This window comes from Periophthalmus magnuspinnatus, chromosome 6 (assembly GCF_009829125.3).
Source record: "Periophthalmus magnuspinnatus isolate fPerMag1 chromosome 6, fPerMag1.2.pri, whole genome shotgun sequence".
Lineage (NCBI taxonomy): Eukaryota > Metazoa > Chordata > Actinopteri > Gobiiformes > Gobiidae > Periophthalmus > Periophthalmus magnuspinnatus.
In genome coordinates, this window is record NC_047131.1 from 27,263,373 (window position 1) to 27,285,058 (window position 21,686).

General features: G+C 40.4%; 1 protein-coding gene across 1 annotated transcript in view; it reads left to right on the top strand.

Moving 5' to 3' along the window:
* Positions 1-21,686, top strand: part of LOC117372357 (protein O-mannosyl-transferase TMTC2) — a 104,418-nt gene that overhangs the window by 24,638 nt on the left and 58,094 nt on the right. The window contains exon 2 of the mRNA XM_033968150.2: positions 20,045-20,621. Within this exon, the coding sequence (XP_033824041.1) occupies positions 20,045-20,621 (577 nt within the window). The remainder of the gene's footprint in view (positions 1-20,044; positions 20,622-21,686) is intronic.

Consider the following 21,686-nt stretch of genomic DNA (forward strand, 5'->3'; position numbering starts at 1 on the left):
CAATCCCGAACAAATTGAGCTTTAATATTTCAGACCGTTATTACATATTTACGTTTAATTATTTCATGCTGATTAACTGCGACGCAACTGACTCAGTGTAAAGCATGACTATTACATCCTCTTTGTTTTGGTGAACGCTCATTACTGTAGATGCTCTAGAATCCAGCCGACTTTTGAGTAATTCCCTTGGGCTCGTGGTTTTGTAGGTCACTGTGCCATTACGGCTCTCTCCTGGTTTGTCTGAGGGGATACGCTAGTGTCTCTGTGTGCGGGGGGAGGGGTGGTCTACTCCTAGTCAGACCGTGTGCACTTGTACCGATCTATCCTTTTACTGCGGTGGGTACTGAACACTCGGCGAACCCAACAACCCCCCTCGGTTACCTCAATACTGACTCTCAAATCCTGTTCCTCCACAAAGGGATTATACCAGCAATACAGTAATCTACTTTAGTGGGTTTATTCACAAGCTCTGTTTAAACTTGGAGAACAAATTGTTTCTGATATGTTTGGGGTGTTTTTATGTAACACAAAAGACAATTGTTTTGATTGTGAGGGCAGAAAAGCTTCTTAATCCAATCTAGTGTTTTAGCATCTTCCATTGATCATGACGTGGGTGTTGATTTGCGTATTTTTGTGGCACGTATTCTAGTTTTTCTTGCTCCAATACAGATATATTGTGTAAGCAGGAAGTGTGCGTTACCATGCCAGCTGTTGTTTTCTTTACCGAGACAGCAAAACTCTACTTTAGTCTCTGAAAGTTGTAAAAAGTGCTTAGGAACTCATCGTGGTCAGTAATTAGGATGTTCAGAATGCATTAGGTAAGCAGGAAAAACCATTTAATATGATCTCGTTCTGTTTTTCACATTTTTAACATCGTAAAAGTCAGAAAGCACCATATTCCAATTTCATTTAGATTTGCATAGTCAAGGCATAGCTCTAAATACAACTGCAGATGGAATTTTAGTTGTTGTGTCATGACTGTGAGCCAAACTTTGTGTATCACTGACAGGAACACAAATATGAGACACATTAGAAAGAATACCTGTCTTACTCTTGTCTGGGCCTCCTGCTATAACACAACTCCCCAGTGCCTAGAAAGATCCAAAAGCAGCACTCACGTAGATTTTTATCTTGATGTTATATTCTGTGTGGGTATTCCTGTGGGAGGAGTGTGAGGTAAAGCTGGAGGTGTTACAAGATGGAGATCGTTCATTGTAGCAGCCAACTTTGTTCAGTAGCACACTTCAGGAATGACATTTGTTACTATGGACACATGCTTGGATAGAAACTTTAGTCTGGTTTTGTGCGTGTCTCTGTGATGTGTGTGTTAAGTTGACTTCTGTACGAGGCTGTTCTGACTCTGAGGAGGGAGTGAAGTGACACTGAGTGAAGGAGGCTGGGCTGGAGAAGGCTCCACTATTCACCTTGTGTTTGGCAGAAGAGCTGGTGTTGCACTGTTACTGGCAGAGCTTCACTTGTTTGAACGTTTCTGAACAGATGGTGTGATATGGTAGATCACACACTCAGGCTGCAGCCTAAAGACAGATAAGCTGTGAAATACCAAACTTTTACAAAAGTTTAAATTCACCTGAGAAGGCCCTGAGCTCAGTTCTCCCTTAAGGCTCCTCACACATTTGGGAATGAGCCCACAAATACTCTGCATAGTGTAAAGTGATTGTTCCCCTGTGACATTTGGCCTGATGACAAAAGATTGTTCACTGATCTTTTCCAATGGATCTTAAAGGAAGATCTTTGACCACAGGATAAACACGCTGAGGTTTTGTGTTGGATAATGTTTGAATGACTTCCAGCTCTGATCCAGAGGAGGTCCTGGGTGGTCACATGTGTTGCTGGGTGTCTGTTTACTGCCCCTCCTGTGTTAAACCTGTGAGCTGTTCTTATGGAGTGTTTTACTGTTTCAGTCCCACACAGATGTGAGTTTCACTGGTTGAATATAACAACAAAGTGAAGGCCCTTCAAAGTAATGTTTCCTCTCCTCATGTTGGAATTATGGCCATAACAATTTTGTAAAACCAGATTTGATCCATCTTATTCCTCAGTCATATATAAAGGTATAAACTTTAATATAATGACTGTTCATCCTTTACTGCCTCCCTCTCTCCCACACACAGGAGTGTGCAGCTCTTTCTCTGCTCCTCTTCTGCTCCATATGAAATGAATGAGTCTCCAGTGACTTGTTGATCTTATTACACAGTGTGAATCTGCGGTTATGTCCAGTTTATCACTTACATAGAACCAGAAGAGATGGTCTTTTACAAACATGTAGTATTTACATCTGTGGAACATTAAACTCTTAAAGACCGTGTGTGTTCTGCGCTTCATTCAACGCCCAGAGTGTGTTTATTTAACCTCATCTGAGCCCTTTTCAAACACATTTGTTGCACAGAAACAGGAGTAGAGTCCAGTCCATCCAGAGCTCTGCAGACATCCCTCAGAATTAAGAACAAGGTGCTGAGAGTCTGAGGCACGCACATCCTCGTGTGCTCTACATGATCTGTGTACAAGAGCAGAGGGGACAGTTGTGACAAATGGACCACTGCATACCAGAGACAGGGATTAAAGTAGGTCATTGTACATTTTCATGTTTAATTCTTGGTGTAATTTTCAGATGAATGCCTAGTGCCACAGAAAAAGTGATATGAAAAATAAAAAGTATAAATTATCTCTGAATGTAAGGTATTTGTGTTTTGCTCTATAAATGACTAATGAGAATAAGTAATGCCGTTAAATGAAACTTTTTTTAAAAATATATATATTCGATTTTTAGTAGCCTTTTCAATAAATCCGATATAGATTTATTATTGATTTTTGCTTACTTAACCTTTATCAAGGCTCAAACTCCAACTCCAGTCTAACCTCAGTGTGCAGGACATGACTGATATAACAGTGGTACATGTTATGAAGGATTACTGTACTCCAAATACCGTGCCAGCGGGAGCACAGACAGTTCAAATCCTCTTGTGTAACCCGCTGGTCACTGAAGGCGATGGGGATGACGCATGTGTCCTTCCTTACCTTCTCTGCTTTCTGATCCTTCGGAAGTCTGACCTTTGGTCCTAAAGACAAGGCTTCCTGTAGCAGTCTGCGGCCGACCTGGAAATGGCACAGACAGGTCACATCGGAAAAATACATTCAGACGGTTTAAAGCTTTTGTGTCCTGCCATATGTTTATGCACCGTACACATATATTACTAAATCTGCTGCATATACATATAAAGGCCATAAATCACATTCAAGATTTCAACTAAAATCCTGTTCAGCCCTTTCCAGTTTTTTAATCCTGGTGAAATGTATTTATAAATGAATTTCACTTCCTGGTTGGACCTATAGACTGTACAAAGAAGTGGACTAAGGGAACGTGACGTCATTCGTAGCGTTCGGCTCCAGCAAAATGAAGCTCATCGAGGCAAACAGTTATAAGGGGTGAATTCTGAGCCAAGTTCCATATTTAGAATTCCGACTCTGAGTATCATAGCAACCAAAGAGCCAATTTAGAGGAAGTCTTTTGACGGTAACAAGTGGGAAGGGAGCAGGCACTTAGCAACACTGCCAATCAAACTGTCGCTAACGCTAGCGGGCGCGACCTCGGGGAAAGAAGGTGCCTGATTTGTCTGTTATTAATGATGGTGTATTTATATTTCATATGATTTATGGACAAAATAGCCAAATAAAAACACCAGGATCATGTAGTGCAGATTAAGAAGAACTTTTTAAGAGCAAAATGACAAACCTGACAGCAACAGAGAGATGGGGTAACCGTTTTTTTAATAGAAAGTAAATTGGAGCCAGAGACAATGGGCCCGGAAGTGCATCCATGCTAACATCCTGTTTGGAACACGGCTGCTAGGAGGTCAGCTATGTCCATTTATATATTTTCAGTCTATGGTTGGACCCGAACAGCCGATGCAACACACACATTCAACTCCACCACTGTTACCCAGCAACCATAATCCCAACAGGGGCCCAACATTCAGACATTGCAGTACTTTAAACGATTTTGATATGATTTCTTTGTCTCGTCTGCTTGTTTTCCTTCTGAGTTTTAGCTTATTCCTTTGCAGATTCTTCTCAGGACTCATGAGTGTGTTTTTCCTTCTCGTTTAACATGTTTTTTCTTTCTTTATGTGATGTTCTTTGGAGGTGTCGTCTGATGTGGACACTGCTCTTCTTTTCCATCTCCATCTGTTTCCTGTTTCCGGAGGGCTGCAGCGTGCACGAGTCAGATCAGATGAGGAAAAATGATTATACAGAAAGATGACTCAGGGCTTTTATCCCCGTGTTATGACAAGAGCGACTTCTGCTTGAGATATTTTGACATGCGTGTTAAATGCGCTGGAGGTGGTTTGTTTGTGTGTGGGAGGTGTCATTATAAATATTGTGCTGCAGTTTTGCTGATAAAGATCCGGTCGTTAGTGTTTACTCATAAGAGGTGGCTGTTTGTGAGGTCCCACTGTTTGCTCATCATTAAACAAGCCACATGTGAATGGAAGTACGCAACCTCATTACAATTTGTTTTGCCTGTCTCTCTTCCCAGCTCCTAATTATGTTCACCAAAAATGTTCCATGTACTTTCCCATTGGCGTCTGTGCCTTTTTATGTTGCTTTTCTTACCAGATTTTTCTTCCTATTGATGAAGAGGTGTGAAGATTTCTGCATGTATCTTGGGATTGCAGGCCATTCTGGAGGTAGTTACATATTGTCTCCTTGTCTCCATGGAGATGTTACCGCTTTTCATGTAATATTCCAGTGTTTTTTTTGTCTACATCGAGACGAGCAGTTGACACCGCCAGACCTGTGGATAGGCGGGCTCACGCAGAGTAAAAACTTCTTCTTTTTTGTGTGTGTTTTGAATAAATATAAGGTTAGTGGTGGAATGTAATGAAGTAAAAGTTGTAAAGTTTTAGGTATATGTACTGAAGTGGAAAGTTTTTGCTTTCTGCTCCACTACATTTTTGAACAGGACTCAAAAATAAAAGTAGTTTTTATTATAGTTTGAGACCTGCTGAAAAGGTTAAGGGTTTTATGTTTAACACGTCAAAGTCTGAACAAACAAAATTTACAAATTTAAAAAAAAAAAATGATTTCAAGTGTTTCTGTTGAACAATTTAAACATTTGCATGGGAATCCACTTAAAGCATGAGCACAAACATGGGCAAAAAAAAAAATCCTGTTTTCTTCCATAGAGTACATTGTAAAAGAGTCCCTTTTTTCCAGTTTAGTTTTTATACTGCAAATGGAAAATAACCTCTAGCCTCACTTTCAGTTTAATGGCTTAAAAACTTACTCCCTCCTATCATGGTTTGACAATCAGGTACCTCAAATTAATAATTCAAATTTAAAAACAGGAAAATAATTTGCAGGAATAAAAATACAGATGTAAAACCAATCCAACAGACCTTAACAGAAGACCGTGTCATCATTTCTCCAGAGCCCCAAGGAAAGATCCTGGCCTGAGCTCTCATCCCCAATACATTTGTCTTCCCAGCGACCACCTGAAATGACAGAACCATCATGCTAAATACTGCAAACACTTAAACTGTAACATTCTTTAGAATGTTTACTTACTTATGGTAGATGGTCTTGAGTGTTATAATTTGAGTCATAGTCAGATAATATATCCAGGACTTCAGAATATAAGTCAATAAGGGATTTCTGCAAGAAGGGAGATGCAACATTGTGCCCACAGTCAGTTTAAATGGTAAATCAGAGAAAAATGCATGATTGATCACCTTCACTTCAAATCTGTATTAAAATCAGTACATTGGAAGCATTATTAGATCTCAAAATCTGTGCAAAATACTTTTACTTTGTACTCTTTAAGTACATTTTAAATGGGTACTTTAATACTAGATTTTTTTTCATGTGATACTTTAACTTTTTTTTTTTTTTTTTGCTCTGGTATCTGTACTTTTATTCAAGTGACAAAATTGAGTCGTTCTTCCCCCACTGCGTAAAACTGATATATTTAATGCCTTACTGGAACCTGAATGTGTCTAAAATACAAACCACGCTCATTATGTCTCTACTGAAACCAAAGCGGTCGAGCTCCAGCAGGTCATAACACTGGCTCTTCAGTGCAGGCTCTGTCCTGTTCCCTCACAAAAAGCCTCTTCTCCTTCTCTTTTGTCGACTCTTTCAGTGCGTCTCAGGCCCTGCTCCTCTCTGCTCTTTGTCCTGTAGCTGGGGCCCTCCATCTCGCAGTCCACTCCCTCGGCTTTGTCCACTCTCCTACAATGTCACTTTGAATGCGCTTGAGTAAAGAAGGAGGATTTTAACTTTCTCTGCAGATGACGGATGTGTTGAAGTAATGTAAGGCTATGAATGCTAAAATAATGTTTAAAAGTCAAAAACCAGATTATAGATCCCCAAAACATTCCGTATAAACTCTGTAATATTTGGAAAAACCTCTACTCAGTTGGTGCTTCCCTGCAGGCTAAGTAGCTGTAAACATGCAAAGAAATGCCAATATTCGGTTTCCGTCCACCTCACAAGTGGTTCTGATTAGCTGCTTTAGCCACAAGGCCTGTTAAAGTTATACTAGTCTTATTAGGGCCAGTCCACTCCACCATATGGCGCTTTGTTGTTCACCACTAAGAGAAAAACAGGCTTGAGTAAAATGCTTTGGTCACGACTCACTTTTAGAGTAATTTAAATGACACAGTTTAAACAAAATCCAAAAATTCCTGCCGCACGAGTGTTAGTTGAATCACGTCCACTAAAATACTAAATTTCACTGTCACTGCAGCAACCATAACTTTGTTTTACTAGCTAAACCCAAGCCAGATACAAGTTTTGACTTCTGTAAAATATAACCCGGCATGCCTTGTTTGACAAAATTACGTGCTGAAGTAACTGTCAAACATCATTTTTACTAGAGGGCTAAGGACTTCTCCAACATGGTTTGGTTGTTTTTTAGCAATTTTGAGGTTGTATCGGTCAAAGAGTAGATCTAAACGACCTTGACGTAGAAATACACTGGAAAATAAGCAGATGATTTTGTTTAAAAATGATCATTATATTGATCAAATGTGTCTGTTGCAAATGGATGACAGTATGAGTAATTACTTGCTGTTACGGTTGTCTGAAAAATCTCATAATCATAACTAAAACTATTGAAAGTAGATATTCATTTAAGCAAGTATCAATACAAATAAATATAATACAAATAAATAAATATATTGAGCATGAGCAGGACAAAATGTGACACTTCCCGAACAGTTTTCCAATGTCCTTTTGCTTTGTCAGAGCTAGTATAAGACTGCATGGTAACATAAAGAAAAGTACTCTTATTTTATGTTGAAAATGCCAGTCTATTCTCTTAAAAACATCTTGTGGAAATATCATTATCAAGCCTATTCCTTTAGCTCAAGTCAAGTTTGAAATTTTAGTATCGTGACAATACCTGCTGTAGTACGGGGTCTGTAACTGCCACTGGTAAACGGACATAGCTAACCTGCTAACCACCACATTCCAAATAGGAAGTGATCATGGGCGCGCTTCCAGCTCCATCGACTCTGGCTCCAATTCACTTTGTATTGAAAAACTGTCGCCGCTCTCTCCATAACTGCTGCTGTCAGGCTCGTCATTTGGATCTTAAAATGTTTGTATTAATCCACGCTGCATGACTCTGGGTTTTTATTTCACAATTTTGTCCATAAATTAAGATATAAACATTAATACCAGGCTAATTAAGTCGCTCCCATTAGCGTTAGCAACAGGTTTGATTGACAGCATTGCTAAGCACCCGCTCCCTGCTAATCTAGTGATTCAGGCGGGAAGGGGCGTTACCTTCAACGGGCTTGCTCCGGATTGGCTCTATGGTTGCTATGATACTCTGAGTCGGATTCAAAATGTGGACCTCTGCTCAAAATTTGCCGTTAAAACTGCCTCGAAAAGCTTCATTTGATTAGAGCCGAATGCTATGAGAGACGTCACACTCACTTAATCCACGTGTTTATACAGTTTATGCTCACGACGTACAGTTGGCTCATATTTAAAACAGACAACATTAACTGATAATAGTCGGTAAGCGTACAAAATCGCACCAGGAAGCAGAAATGCCGCAACTCTATTTCAAACACCACTTAAACAAGCTGCTGACTGTTTAACAACACACAGATCCCCATAGGACCAAGACCATATAGATCCAGCGCGATACCTGCCCTCCGAGAACAAGAACCAACCAAACAGTATCGATTAGTTCTCAGTTCATCCAATTGATTGTCGGCACTTCATCCAAACAGTACAATAAAGCTAATGAGCTGGTCTATATCTGCAGCATGCACACTTATGCTTCATAGTAAACATTGTTACTTCTTCTTCTTCTGTCAAATCTAAAATGAAGCAATATGTTCCAGCGCTGGTGAATGAGCACGTGTTTTGAATTGAATTTGACCCCACTATGGGAAGTGGAGAGCAAATTGCCAGAGAATGTTATTGACTCACTAAAAGAGATTAGTTGAGGAAATTCTTTTGTGTATCAGCGGCAGACGTGAGTATACAGTACAGGAGCTACACGCGGAAACATGGGGAGGCATAACTTCCAAATAGAATAGCAGTCTGGAGGCCAATTGCAATGTAATGAAAAAAATGTATCTTAGTCAGCAGACGTTCGAATAAAGAAATGGACACAAGGGCTAATAGAAAAATTGTAGAGAAGAGCCTTGTGCAGCCGCAGCAAATATCAACAAAAACATTGAAGGTGCTCTCTGAAACTTTTCTGGTGGAGGTACTACCTTGCCTGCTGATCTCAAAAATGATGAATTTTCTTTTCTTAAAATGTTCCACAGTATGACACTAAACTAACTTCAATTTCAAGTTTTTATTTATTCATTTATTTATTTATTTATTTGACTGGGACAATGCATGTTAATGAACAAACATGGTTCAACATGAATGTAAACATGCCAGTATCAAACATATATTCTTACAGTCGAGCAGACGAGCATTTCCACAGACCTGATCTATAACTTGCTCTTGTGTTGTCACCTGCTTGTGTTTATGGCGATGGCTAAGTTTAATGCCATACTGTGGGATATTTAAGGTGAAACAAGAGCGATATCTCCATGCAGACTAAACGATGCATGGAGATATATAATTTTATAAGATTTGTATCTTTGCTTAGCCACAAATAATTCTTGTTCTTCTTCTTGTTCTTCTTGTTCTTCTTCTTCTTGTTCTTGTTGTTCTTCTTCTTCTTCTCATTCTTCTTCTTATTCTTGTCATTCTTCTTCTCATTCATGTTCTTACTCTTCTCATTCTTCTTTTCGTCTCATTCTTCTTATTATTCTTCTCATTCTTCTTTTTATTTTCTTCTCATTCTTCTTCTCATTCATGTTCTTACTCTTCTCATTCTTCTTCTCATTCTTCTTCTTATTCTTCTCATTCATCTTCTTACTCTTCTCATTATTCTTCTTATTCTTCTTCTTCTCATTCTTCTTTTCATTCTTCTTCTCATTCTTCTTCTTATTATTTTTCTTGTCATTCTTCTTCTCCTCATTCTTCTTATCATCATCATCATCATCATCATGCTGGTTTTGTGCATTTGTCCAACATAAATTCAAATACTGAAGCAGCCGTACTCATCCAAACATATGAAAGTAAATCTTTTCTGACCAAACAGTGCTGCTAGTTAAGATTCTCACAGATTATCACTTTCTAAATGGAAGGCGAACCGTCCCCTTAGACGTGTATAAAAGTCCAGGCCCTGGTGACACTGGTGCTGTGGTTTGTGTGAGCTGTGGTTGTAAAAGTCTGAATGTGTGAATGAGCTGCGGCCCAACAATGCTAACTGACACCATGTGCAAGACAAAGCTTTTCAAAACAAGTGACTATTTCTGGTTCCTGGTTTATGGCTGAGACTCTTGGGTCTCACGCGATGTGAGTCGACGTGGTACTTTTAGGTTTGGTTAATGAGAAGCTTTGGGCCATAGAGATGACTCTGTTTACCAGATCGTTTCTCTTTAACATCCAGAAGTTAAGGGTTGGGTCGTTCTTTACAGCATTATTAGATTAGAGTGTCTTGTTTGTGAGTAACTTCTGCTCGAGTGTGCAGTGAAAGTGGTCCTAAAGGAAAGACCCGTGGATGCCCTCCTGCTGACAGGCGTTCTGCCCGTGGGAGCTCTCTGTGAGGGGCTCAATGTGCCTTCAATTAAGACAAGCAACTACAGACAAAAGTTTAACGGAGCAAAGACTGAGCTGCTCTCCTGATCACAGCTTTAATGAGATCACTGCAAACACACCAGGCCATGTGCTTATTCATTATGTAATGCCTTTGTCTGTGTCTCGACTTATTTAGGATGTCTTGATTTAGCAAATACTCTTAAGTGATGTCAGGAAATGATTAGAAAGAAGCTACAAGAGAGGTCAGCCTGAAAAGAAAGAGAGAAACTAATCAATATCAGGTCTGTGTCCCTCTGTGCTCCTGTGGCCTGTAGCTGAGTGGACCTCCCACTTGTCTAATTACAGACCTCCTAATGAATAGATCTGTGTTAAACTGCTTTCATGAGTCATGTCATTGTCCAGTTGTGGACATCATATAATACAGTTAAGTCTGATCCTTTTCACTGAGGCAGGACTTACCTCACCTTTCCTCCCATTTCACTTGGAACAATAGCATTGATGATTACAGTGATCATTCCAATAGAGACTTTTGGTTTTATTAAAGTAAAACAAATGACTGTGACACGGAGGCTTCAGTTGAGGTGAATGGCCTCATAGCTCTGAGCTGAACTGGGACAGAGCACAGCTGTTTTAAATGTGCAGATAGAAGACATGTCTGAAGGAGAGCACTAAAGATGTCTTCTCCTTTCTGCTCCACTGGTGTTTCAAAGGCTCTTCCTGCACTTAAGCCCCCTGTAATAAACATGAGAGGCCTGTACCAGGATCAGGCTCATTCTTCAGTGCAGATGCTTTGGGGAGAATGATGTGAAATGTGTGTCTGTCCTCCCCCCTCACCTGCTCCCGTCAGACTGATGTGGCTCTGTCTGAAGCCCTCAGGCCTTTGCACACAGCACTGTCACAGAGCAGTGAAAGAGAAGCACTCGGAACAGAAGAGGAAGAACAAATCAAACACATGTATAGCGTGGAGCCTAAAGGTCAGAGTGCGACAAAGGAGTCCTGTTGTGAGGAGGAGAGCTGTGGAGTGACCCTCTCCAAAACAGAGGCAGTAACTGCGACGGCATTAGACATGGGTCAGGCCCAGAGGAGACATGCTCTCGCTCTGCTCTCCACACAAAAGACTTTTTCATCAGGTTTGTTTCTGCTGCCTTCATTCAATAAAAAAACTGTTTAGTTGAATTTTCCACCTTTGTGGCAAATTGACTCCAAGTTCACGTGGTCTCAGCTGTGTTGTAGATCGCTACTACATTTAGATCAACTGTTCTAAACATGTGCTAGCTTTCTATGGAAAACACAGGAGAAAAGCATAGAATACATTTTTGTCTATGTGGCCTTAATACATATAGGACCAAAAAGTAAAAAGGGAGATATTTTCTGCTTGACTTCATTCACTTAGGACAAATCAGTGCAGATAAAGGCAGTGTCGAATACAAAGGAGCAGTTAGTGTTTATAGCTGAAGAGTTAGGGCCTGTGAAAGTGCATGTGGGAGAGGCCTGCGTCTCTGCTGTCACAGCCTGGACATGTTGACAGATTTATTAAATGCAATCATCTGAATATATACGACTGTGCTCCGCTCTGCTCAGGCAGCTCCTGTAATTGGACCTTACACCTGGAGCTTACCATAAACATCACAAACGTTTTATTTGGTCTGAACTGTGTCTTTAACTTTTAAAGATGTGTAAGAAGAGCTGGAACAACTTTCGACATGACCTGGTCAATACATCCTGCTTTTAAATGCATTTGAATGAGTTTCCTGTGGCTCTGGATGTGTCAGAGGTCCTTAGGCCTCTGTAGGACACGGTTGCATTAAGTTGGACCATATGTAACATTGCAGGTTTGCCAGGTCTCCTTTGGCCAGCCTGGTTTGGTCTAAAGAAGTGTGGCCAACTGGTTGATTGGTTGGTTCATTTGGCTGGCCGGTTACCATAGTGATTGTTATTCATATCACGTCCCTCCATGTCAGTTCTCTGCCGCACAAAGGGCTGATCAGTGATGCTAGGCAGCGGCTTGGACATTCACCCATTTGGAGCTCACTGCAGAGATGGTGGTTTCAGCTCTGTCTCTGTGTTTGCTTGTCCACTGTGCTGTGAAAGGGACAGAGGACTCAGAGGAGGAGCGAGTGGAGCATTATTGATAACATGAAGCTCTACTCTCATACCTCTTCATTTTACCAAGATTAATGCTCCTGCACAGCACTGGAAATGTTGCGTGAGCCGACTGCTTGCCACTGAATAATGGCTAAATGAGCATTTGTGGTACAGAGCTTATAGAGCGAGAGTGTCCACGGAAATAGAAAAGTGCGGCATAAAAGCTGCTATTCCAGTAAGACGGGAAACAGGACAGCAAAAACACAATCTATCCAATATAAACTTGCGCTCAGTCCCTTTTTGTTTTGTTTTAATACTAGTTTTATAGGATAATTACTTTAGGCTACTTGTATTACTATATTGTGAGTGTGGATGTAACTTTAATACATATGAACTTACAGTATTTTCATGGTTCTTCTACTTCAGCTCTTTTCTTTGCTGTTGCTCCTTTGTGAGACTAATAACAGCTCTCTTATGTAATGATTCTATATGAAAGATATGAAAAAGGTGACAGTGCTCAGCTGTAGACCGGGTTTTCCAATTTCTGATAGAGGTTAACGTGTCCTTGAGCAAGAAATTATTCGTATTTTGTGTGTAGAGAAAAACAACAATTGGAAGTAGCTCTTATCCAAAATCACACGAGCAGAGCAGAGAGAGGACACTGGTGGTAGAATTGCTTTCCAGAGTTCAGCTCCAGGCCTAATTACCACTGTCCTGACCTTTCTCCTGGCTGTCCATCACCGCCCTCTCTCTTCTTTCCCCCTCCTCTCCCTCACGCTGCTCATCAGTTACAGTAATTGAGCAAAGCATCTTTCCATCTCTCCAGAAACCAAGGCTAATTGTATGAAACCCCTTCCCTTTCTTTGTTATAACACTGCTTTGTGGATTTCCTTTTGTAATGTATGAATGCTTTGTAACAGTAATAATCTAGTATTGAATATCCAGAAACACTCCTCCGGGCTGTTTTCGATTGTTAAGAGCTGTGCGAGGCTGCAAATCACTAATGTGAAACAGATGAATGAAGCTATTCATTCTCAACAATGGGGATTTTACGCTGGCATCTGTGGTGGCAAGTCGGCCGTAATCACCACCTCGCAAACCATATTAGTCCAGGTTTAGGTTAAGCAGATCTGATAATACAAATCTATAGCTGTTGATTCAGGTGGTGGTGTTGACCCAAAGGATGTGATTGCAGAAAGAATAACATGATATGACTACGTAACTTGTCCGATGGATTTGTGGCCACCTGTTCGTACTGTGTTGTATCAAATTTTTCACAATATGACATTAATTATATCGTTGACAATGGAAACAAGCAAATGGCGTCACCGCGGAGAGGCCAGCACGCTCACAGAATACATGTTTTTCGAGGTGTTTCTGGGGGTGAACTAAACATAACCTGTAATAATATCGGGCGGGCTCTCCGTGCAAAAAGCTACATAGTTCACCGTTAAATTGTCTGTGTAATCCCTCAGTCGTCCAGGTATGATCCAACTAAAACAAAAAGTTGGGGTTGGGTGAAGACGTTTGCTGCTCAACCAAGCGGCTCCTTCAGTTTTGGTCAGATTACTGCTGGACACTGCTTTATATCTGTCTGAAGGGAGGAGCTAACTACGCTGAAACTAACACACGTTGCTAAAACTTTCAGCTAACATTAATTATATGTTTCTCAATGGAGACAAGCAACAGGCCTGTTAGTGTCAGTGCAGTGAGCAGCAAAACGTCTTCACCCAAAGAACGTTTTGTCCAGTTGACGAAGTAAAATGTTTCTTTTACTGTTCTCCTTTTTAAGTGTTCAACCCAAGACAACTTACCAGTGAGTGACCTCCAGTCTTAGTAAGGCTCTCCACCAGGTTTATGTCACTCTTCGGATGCATTTTTACAGTCTGATTATCGTAACCGAAGCTGAAACCAAAACAGTTTTTCATTTCGGTCATCAGTTTTCCTTTTTAGAACGCAGACCTTGAATAAAGTCAAGTGACAAAACAGTTTGAAGTAGTTGGGTATCAAATGCTCTGGATCCATGCCGCTAATGACCTGCTAGCATACCCATGGGACGAAACATTAGACATTAGGGACTCGGAGGAAACGCTGCGTGGGCTGCCCCTGGTTTCTCCGTGGGCCGTCCAAAAATACCACTGGGCTTCTCTCAGACATCAGAGCCGCTGAGGACATGGAGCTGGCAACTGTTCCATCGTTTCCTCCGAAGCGTTGTCACGGCTACATTTACTAACGGGATTGGATTTTAATGCATTTCTATCTCTTTTCCATCGCTCGTAATTAATGGATAATGGATAATTAACGATAGCTCACTGCTGGGTGTCAGATTGCATCACAAAATTGTATAGTCCTATAATATTTAACAAGTGGGCTGATAAAACTGTTGTTGTTAGGCCAATTTTACAACATAATCAGTAGGGATAACTGGCTTTTGCTCTTTATGTGGGAGTTTTACGTTCTCATTTCAGAATCAGAAAACCACAAATTTGAATTCCTTGAAAGAAGCATCTGAAATTTCCTAACTGCTAAATTTATTGAAACTGAAAAGCCAGTCGTGGTATTCTTTAAGATCTGAGGCTTTAGAAATGGGATATTCTGGTCGTACCATTGCTTGGTTTATGTGGTTGTTTTATGTTTGAAATATATTGGCCAGATGTAAAATGGAAGTCCTGCTGTTTTGGTGTTCAATTTTCTTTTTAACCTACAGTCTTCCTAAACCTATAATGTCATATCTTGTTATCAGTTCTTCTGCGAGGACGACTCTTGACAAACACATTTTCTTAAGGTTTTCAGTTGTACCCCAAGACATAGGGCAGTGGATAAGGTAAATATTTTAGGTGTATAGTGTCCAATGGATTAGAGCATACGTGGCCCGCGAGAAGGTAAATTACAAGGCATGACTGTCGTTTTGAAATAAGTTTATGCTGTTTTAATGTGTGCATTGACCGTTAACCAATGAGATTTTCTGAACAAGTGGAACTGAGAAATATTTGCAAATAATGATCCTAAAATGTTCAGGAAGAGGAAAATTCTAGGCATAGAAGGCAGTTTTAAGAAAGCTGAAGGTGAATACAGTTTGTGCTTCAAGGAGAAAAAACCTGCATATTTTTTGTCTTATCTACATTGGCATTTTGACAAAAGCAAGGTAAGTATGTAAAAGTTAGCCTTCAAGAAAAATAGCAAATTGTCCAATAATTAAAAGGTTGTAAAAGGCTGTTTTGAAGCAGTGCTGAAGGTCCCGACCAGACACTTTTAAAAATGTCAGTTTTTCATGTTTTTCAGGCGATACGCAGTTACACAGACATACAATATTTGCAACTTGAATAAGTAATAAATACAGAAAGAGTTATTTAACAAGTTAAAAGTAGTAGTTCCATTTATTTTACATGACTTTTGGTTACATTTAGTGACATTTATACTGCCTTATCTGGCCCTTGATAGCAGCCATTTTGCTGATGTGGCCCTCAGTGAAAATGAGTTTGACACCCCTGGATTAGAGTCCACTTGCAAAACATTTATTGGAACAAGTTGTAAGAAACTTGCACTTATAATTTATGACTGTTATGTATTAAAAAATTTCTTTATATAGTGTGAGTCAAGCTTCTGATACAGTACACAGAGCCATCTTTGTTTTCTATCATCACACATCTTTGTTAAGACGTGTTTGATACTTCTAAAAATACCGAACACTGCAAACGTTGTTATCAGGTTTCGGAGTCAGACGGTTTCGACATCGCTCGTTAGTGTTGCACAAATTACAATAAATTAGAGATGAGAGCTCGTGACAGATGGGTTTGCGTGATTGAGATCCAAGACTGGCTGCGGTGGGACTGAGGATGGCAGCGCTAAAGAGATGACGAGGAACAGAAGAAGCGGTTGAGTCGTTTTCCAGGGGCTTATTAGAGGTCACATAATCCTCTTGTTCTTCAATCAGAGCTCAGACTTCATGTGCCCTGGGACCCCCCCGCTGCTGCTTTAATACAGCCACGGCAACTCTGTCTCACACTCCAGTTGCTCCGTGCTCTGGAGGGGTAAGTAAAGAGACCTGTCTGGATTACTGATTTAGGTTAGGTTAACTAAAGAAATGATTGCTCAGACTTTAAAAAAAAAAAGAAAAAAAAAAGAAAAGCAGATTAAACTGTCCAATCAGTCCCAGAACTCCTACTAACTAGCTCCTTTCTTTTCTGCTGGTTTGCATGTACATCTCTTATAAACTTAGTAAAAATAATTAATGGACTAATAAAAACTTTGCTCAACTAAGACGCCATTAACTCATGAATTGATTAATTTGCAGTGCTTTTGTGAAGGGAAAAATCAGATTGTATGAAAAAGTAGACTAGCTAAAATGTAAAAAAAAAAAAAAAAGAAAAAAAAGAAAATAATAATAATAAATAATAATAAAATAAATGTAAAACTAAATATAAATAAAATGTAAAAAATAAATGAATAAATAAATGTAAAAGAAATAAAATGTAAAAAAAATGTAAAAATAAATAAATAAATAAATAAATGTAAAAAAAATGTAAAATAAATAAATGTAAAAAAAAATGTTTAAAAAAATGTTTAAGAAAATCCTACTCTTAGAATTAAAAGGTGCTATCGGACATTTTTATTTAAATCGCTCTTATTTTTATATTATTGGTGAATATCCTTCGAGATTAATAAAGTATACTCATCTACCCTCTGTACACTTTTATCATTTTTTTTTATGATTTTGACTTTTTGTTTGTTTGTTTTTTTTTGCTTTTCCACCAGAATTTGAAACCCCAATATCTCAGAACTACCCAGAGCACAGACAGAACCTCATAATGTGAAATCTGCAATAAAATAGTGCAGTTTTTGCCATTTCACTCACAATATTGACCTTTGTAACACTTCAACTGTCAACTTTCAGCCTCCATCTGCATCTAACAGGCATTAAGGATTTGTGCTGTAAATGCGGAGTGGGCTAACCAGCATGAGCTCTTGTGTTTCTATCTGCTGCCAGAAAAATGGGCTTTGTGGTTTGGAAACAAAGTATCAGTGAATCCAATGTGCTGGAAAAAACAGGACACTTAACTCCGAAATGGCTTAGAGATGCAACTGAACCATGATGCCGCTTTTGTAAGCATCGTGTGGTGGGATGGAGATATCACTTGACAAATTGGTGAGTGAACATAAACTGGCATTTTTGAGTCAGAGGCTACCTAATCTGAGCTGGGTGGTCTCTGCTAGCGTTGGGGACCTGCAGAAATCCAATCTTCTCGGTGATGCCCACGATATTCCTGTAACTACCTTATTACTGGCACGTCTTCTCCTTCTCCGATCTTTTCCTGATTGTAGAATGGCCATTTCCCCCTCCCATCTTTCATTTTGGAAGTTCATTAATGCTGAAATTCCCATCTCACCCTGGTCCCCGTTCGGCCATTGAGCTTTGGCAGTTGTTCAAAGGATCGTTGCCAAGACAAGGCTTTATGTTTAAAGTGTCAGAACAGCTGTGGGACATTTTATTGCACCTTTTCGTATTAACGCCAGATGCAAACACCACTGCTATCTACCCCGCATCTCACTTTCAGCTAATTGAGCATGTTAATTATGAATGTGGTCTTCACACCTGCTCAAGTTGAGGCTTGTTATCACATGTCAGAGCAAAAAGAAATGTTATGTCTTGGTTCCACTTTTGACACCCGACATATTTTCCAAGGAGATTTAACTGTCGTGAACATCTGCTCAAAGTGTGAGGGGAAAACGCTTTGGAATTTCAACTCTGATTCGATTTTTGGTGGTTAAAATTGTGGCATGTTCTGTTATTAGCGTGAAATATGAAGAATGTTATTTTAACGATATGAAAAACACCCAAGGACACTGCACAGAACAAGTTAAAAACATAAAAACAATGCAAAACTGGGTGATGGGGTGATTCGTTATGTGGTGTAGGACTGTGAACAGGTCAGCTTTGAGTTGCGATTTGAAGAGAGGAAGAAAATCGATATTGCGGAGGTCCGTTGGGAGTGAGTTCCAGAGCTAGGGAGCAGAGCAGCTGAAGGTTCTGGCCCCCAAGGTGACGGGACAGGCCGAGGGAACAGAGAGCTGAAGAGAAGAGGAGAAGGAGGAGCGGGGAGAGCGAAAGGGACTGACAATATGAAGGAGATCGGAGAGCTATTGTGGAGCAAGGTTATGAATAGCTTTGAATGCGTAAAGACAGTTTCGAAGTTGATTCTTTGTTTTATGGGAAGTTTACGAAGTTCTTGGAAGATGGGGGTGACGTGCAGAATGGTGCCAGTCCCGGTGATGATCCGAGCTGCGGAATTTTGAAGGAGCTGCAGTTTCTGGAGGGATTTGCTAGGGAGAGAATTACGATAGTGAATCCGAGAGGTGACAAGACTGGGAACAAGAATAGCAGCAGTGTAGGGAGTGAGAAGAAAATTCTATTTATGCACTCTCTGGGTAATTTCACAGTCCTTTCAGTTTTGATTGATACTTAAATCTCAGCCAATGCATTTTAAGACACGTTTCAACACATTATCACCAAATTATCTTCTGAATGTTATAAAATATTTTACAACTGGCCGATTATGTTCCGTTCCAACAAACATACCATCAGGACTTGGATGAGCAGCAAAACGTTTTCACTCAAATAACCTTTTGTCTTGTTGATAGAGCTGAATTTTTTTCTTTTACTGTGAGTCATACCTGAACAACTGAGGGATTACACGGACATACCATCACTTAATCTGCTTTCACCCCATGTTGACCACCCCCACCTCTACAATGACATTCACAGCTTGAGGCAAATATAGCAGCTGCGTGTTATGTCATACAAGTTCACCTCCAACACGGCTTCCTAGTTAGCCGCTGCGCCTGCCAAAAGAACAAGGTAATGTAGGCCAATATAATTACCCAGCAATTCATGTTGAGTGTGGGCTTGCTACCTCACTCAGTCTCACTCAGTCTCTCCTGGTTCACTTTGGCGGCACGGCGTTCTCCTTCTGAGAGCGGGTATGTTTCTGCGGTGGAGGGTGTGGCGCTCCTGCTTATGTCTCCAGTCCACAGCTGTAAAGGTTGTGGCTGTGGTGGTAGAAGTGCTTCAAACTTGAGACTTGTAAAGCAGAGTTCCTAAATGCCATACGACCACTTATCTGGAAGGAAAATTCATAGTGGCGTTCTGATGTAATTTAATCACAACAGTTTTGAAGTATCGCAGTGCTTCCCGTATTGTTTTAGTTCAATTTTGCCTAAGTACTGTTTTGACGTGCCTTATTGGGCTTGGCACGGGGTTGAATCTGTCAAGGAGTGAAGCAACATTGGTTTTGAAAAGTGTATATGAAGAATTGCCACAAATAGTAAATATTCTTTCGTCTCGTCTTGGATTCCTCTTTGTTTGGCTGTGTATTAAAGCTGCACTGTAACCTTACCAGCGAAGGGTCTTGCGTCTGACTCTTGCCGCCATGGAGAAATGATTGCTTTGCTTGAAATATTGCACAGTATGGCATTAAACTTATCTACAGCCATAGATATGAGCGGATATTGCTAACAGGGCAAGTTACAGGTCAAATCTATGGAGAATATAGGAAGAATGCTGCTTTTTCAAGATATTTGGAGCAATAAAAATGTTAATAAATGCAAGATAGATGTGTTTAATGCCTTACATTGGAACTCCTGCCTAGGCAAGACATGTCCATGGAGACAAGCGGGTAGTAAAAGGTTACATAATGCACCTTTAACGTCTGTAAAGTTGTTGTGAAAATGAGTACAATGTGTTTTCTTGCTTGCCAAATTTGCTTGCATCAACTTCATAATGACTTAATATCTTAATGTTTTTTTCTTCTCTTTCCAGTCGTGCAATCAAGACCAACCAGGACCTTCTCCCCGAAACCCCTTGGACCAACATTTTCTACGATGACTTCTGGGGCACGTTACTCACCCACAGCGGGAGCCATAAGTCCTACCGGCCGCTCTGCACTCTCTCCTTCCGCTTCAACTACGCTCTGGGTGGACTAGATCCTTCGGGGTACCACTTGGTCAACATCATCCTTCACGGAGCTGTCACCGGACTGTTTACCTTACTCTCCCGCCTGCTGCTTGGAGGCGGTCTGTGGAGTCTTTTGGCGGGCCTGCTTTTCGCCGCTCACCCGATCCATACCGAGGCTGTAGCCGGGGTGGTCGGCCGCGCAGACGAAGGAGCTGCTCTCTTCTTCCTCATCTCTCTGCTCTGCTACATGCGTCACTGTAAACTACGAGGACAAGCCGGACCGTTGCGACTCATCGCCTGGTTCGCTGGCAGCCTAATCTTCGCCGCGTACAGTATGCTATGGAAGGAACTCGGGGTGACCGTCCTGGCCGTATCCGCGCTGTATGACGTCTGCGTTTTCCACCGGCTCACGATGCGCCAGATAATCGCTCTCCTCTACAAGGTAAACAATTTTCTCTCACTGCAACCTCTCTTGTTTTTTCACCTGTCTCTGATTTCCTGTTAGTTTGCCAAGAATCCCAACTATCTGGCACCCGGCTCTGGAAAACTGATATTAAGTCTATGTACATTGCTATGGGTGTATATTTAACATTTCAACACACCTTAATGTGAAAAGCATTTGCTACTGTGCATGTCCCGAGACTGTTAGATTGTTTATTATGGGTGTTAGAAAAATTATAGTTCTTAATATGATAAAATGGTCTGGTTTTGTGTACGCTCTGGATTTGGAAATATCGGATTAGTAGAACGCCAGTCAAAACAAATGAGCCCAAATACCATGGGATCACTTAGAAAAAATAGTAATTTGACCCCTATGGTGCCTAAGGAAATGGTGTAGCACTTTTTATTGCATGGCACATAAAATTCGTAACATGCGATACCCTTGTACCTTTGTCAAAATGACTAGAGAACGTATCAAATGAAAGTGTCCGCATTCAAGACCTATTTCCTGCAGAGCATACACAGCACATAAATGATTCATTAGTGCAATTGTGTAGTTTGTAATGAGAATAATGAAAAGAGAAAATCCATTGGAAATATGAATGTCATTTTAATTTGCTGGTTTATACGCTTTTGTTTATCTTGGCTTACCTTCTGCAAGCTTAGTTTTTGCAGTAGCTAAAAGTGGTTTCTTGCGTTTCTGTTCTTGTTTGGACAATTTACACAGTGGGAATGTAGTACGGATACGATTATATAGTTAATCGTTTAATCTAGACATTATTCTTTCATTAGCTGGTTATTCAAAACGCCACCTCCCATATATTTGCTCACAACAGCCTGCAGACGAGAATAACACATCACTGTATACAAATGGAAAGCTTGAACATGATGTCAACCACTTTTTATTCACACCCCTTTATCCTCCTCAAAGTGCAGAGCCATTAGCAGCCATATTGCTAAAAGCTTGTGTCAAACGCATTTACCGCTTTTACTCTGGAGTCAGTCTGACATCCATGACTCAGCATCCATCACGGCAAACTCAACGGGACGTGTGACAAAAGCCTGC